The sequence below is a fragment of the Hibiscus syriacus genome, unplaced genomic scaffold, assembly GCF_006381635.1.
Source record: "Hibiscus syriacus cultivar Baekdansim isolate YM2019G1 unplaced genomic scaffold, ASM638163v2 tig00009841_pilon, whole genome shotgun sequence".
Taxonomy (NCBI): domain Eukaryota; kingdom Viridiplantae; phylum Streptophyta; class Magnoliopsida; order Malvales; family Malvaceae; genus Hibiscus; species Hibiscus syriacus.
This window is the reverse complement of record NW_024062203.1, coordinates 75557-78026: the sequence shown is the minus strand read 5'-3', so window position 1 is coordinate 78026 and position 2470 is coordinate 75557. Positions and strand designations below refer to the sequence as shown.

Genomic DNA, 2470 nt, shown 5'->3' with positions numbered 1-2470 from the left:
CCCACAAAATTTGAGGCACGAGGCATCTACCTTGAGAGGTCTCATCCACGTGTGAGGAATCTTGGCTGCTGACCTGTCACCATTCAAAGGGCTTTTATTAGTAGATGAACTCTTTTGTGAATTAAAACATAATTGCGCCACATCCAATAATGGAGGCCAGTTCTTCTGATTGGCCTGAATAAGTGCCTTAGGTACTCCTCTAAGAGTCCTTAAATCGCTCAGTCTGACCATCTGTTTGAGGGTGTAACTCGACGAAAAGTTGAGTTGTGTCCCTAATACTGGAACAATCCTTTCCAAAATTTCCCAATAAATCTTCCATCTCGGTCACTGACTATGCTCTGAGGAATGCCCCATATTTCACCACATGTTTAAACACCAACTTAGCAGTCTTCTCGCCGAACAATACTTGATGCTGGTATAAAAGTGGCGTACTTCGAGAACCTGTCCACTACCACCAAAATTGATCCAAGATCTCCTACTCGAGGCAAGCATGATATAAAATCCAAGGAGATACTCTCCCAAGGTCGGCGGGTACGGGTAGTGGCTCGAGCAACCCACAGTCTTCTGTCGATCTACCTTATCTTGTTGACAGATAAACATGTCTTGGTGTAATCCATCACATCTTGGCGCATTTTAGGCCAATAATACCCTTGTCCCAACAAAGCAACAGTACGCCTCCAACCCGGATGCCCGGCCCATGGGGTATCATGACATTCCTTCAACAGCTTCTGTCGTAGATTTCCAGCTCGAGGAACAAACATTCGTGGCCCCTTTGTCATCAATAAGCCATTTTCTATCCAAAAACATTTCGAAACACCCTTTTTAACCATCTCCATAAGGGCCTCCACTTGCGGATCTTGCTTGGAAAAGTTCACAAGGAGCTGACGATTTCATTGGACACTCTACTAGCGGATATAGGGGCCACACATCGGAGTGCTGCCAATCTGCCCTGCGACTCAAAGCATCAGCAACCTGATTCTTTTCCCCGCCTTATGCTCAAAGTTGAAGTCAAACTCGGCCAGAAACTCTTGCCATCTAGCTTGCTTTGCTGTTAGTTTCGGTTGTGTAAGGAAGTGGCTAACTGCTGTATTATCGGTCTTTACCACAATTTGGAACCCAACAAATAATGCCTCCAAATCCTCAAGCAATGAATTACTGCGAGAAGTTCTTTCTCTGGAGCCGTATATCTCGCTTCAGTTTCATTTAGCTTCCTACTCTCAAACGCCACGGGATGTTGTCTTGTAAGAGTACGCCTCCAATTGCATAGTCGGATGCGTCTGTCTCTACTACCAGAGGTTTTTTCTAGGTCTGGCAAGGTAAGCACTGGTTCACTGATTACACCTTCTTTAAATCGTCAAAGGCCTCTTGACAGTCCTTGGACCAAACCCACTCGCAGCCTTTCTTCAGCAAATCGGTGAGTAACTTTACTCTACGAATAACCTTCTACGAATCGTCTATAATATTGGCCAAACCAAGGAAAGATCTAAGCTCACTAACATTTTGTGGGGTCGGCCACTCCTGGATAGCCTTCACCTTCTCTTTATCCATACGAATGCGCCCTCGTTCATGATGTGGCCCAAAAATTGGACTTGCGTTTGGGCGAAAGCACATTTCTCCTTCTTTACAAACAACCGATTTTCCCGTAATCTCGTCAGCACCAACCGAAGATGCTCCAAGTGCTCTTCTATCGAATTGCTAAAAATCATTATATCATCCAAGTAGATGACTACGAATTTATCGAGATAGTCATGGAACACCTGGTTCATTAAAGTGCAGAAGTAGCGGGCATTGGTTAGTCCAAAAGCATAACGAGAAATTCAAATGCTCCATACAGAGTTACCATGTCGTCTTTGGCTCATCCCCTTCGGCCACTCTCACTTGATGGTATCCCGACCTAAGATCCAACTTCGTGAAATACTTAGCGTTACTCAGCTGGTCGAACAAATCGGCAATCAACGGAATGGGATATTATTTCCTGACAGTCACTTTGTTTAATGCTCTATAATCACATAATCTCAAACTCCCATCATGTTTTCTCTGGAATAACACAGGTGCCCCGAAAGGTGACTTCGAGGGTCGAATAAATCCTGCTTGGAGCAACTCATCCAACTGTTTCCTCAACTCTGCCAACTCCGGAGGACTCATCCGATATGGGCATTTCGCAGGAGGTTTACTCCCGGAATTAATTCAATCTCATGGTCCACCAACCGTCTAGGGGGCAACTCTTTCGGCAATTCACCCGGCATTACATCCTCAAAGTCTCTCAGCACTTCTTGAACATTCCTGGGCACCATGCCAAGATTGTCATCCTCTTTGGAAATTGGAAAGACTAAGAAGGAGGGCTCCCCCTTTTTCACCCCTCTCTTAAATTGGATAGCGGACAATATCTTCTTCCCAGGACGAGGGAGAATCGTAGCTGGTACCACACATGGCTGCTCCCCCATGAACATTAAACAACTTGATGCCGGAA

At 45.3% G+C, this 2470-nt stretch overlaps 1 protein-coding gene across 1 annotated transcript; it reads right to left on the bottom strand.

The window, feature by feature from the left end:
- Window positions 1-956: 956 nt before the first annotated feature.
- Window positions 957-2145, bottom strand: LOC120203367. Its single transcript, XM_039203676.1, has 3 exons — window positions 1981-2145; window positions 1498-1695; window positions 957-1097 (listed from the first exon to the last, which is right to left on the bottom strand). Exons 1-3 carry the CDS (start codon window positions 2143-2145, stop codon window positions 957-959), a joined length of 504 nt encoding a protein of 167 aa, XP_039059607.1.
- Window positions 2146-2470: the final 325 nt, after the last annotated feature.

Excerpts from the sequence above, each read along its gene's own strand:
- LOC120203367 (XM_039203676.1), bottom strand. The coding sequence starts at position 2,145 with ATGAGTCCTCCGGAGTTGGCAGAGTTGAGGAAACAGTTGGATGAGTTG. Across the intron at positions 1,696-1,980 it reads GAGCATTAAACAAAGTGACT|CAATTCGATAGAAGAGCACT; the intron begins GTCAGGAAATAA and ends AATGATTTTTAG. Across the intron at positions 1,098-1,497 it reads AGTGGCCGACCCCACAAAAT|ACCGATAATACAGCAGTTAG; the intron begins GTTAGTGAGCTT and ends ATTGTGGTAAAG.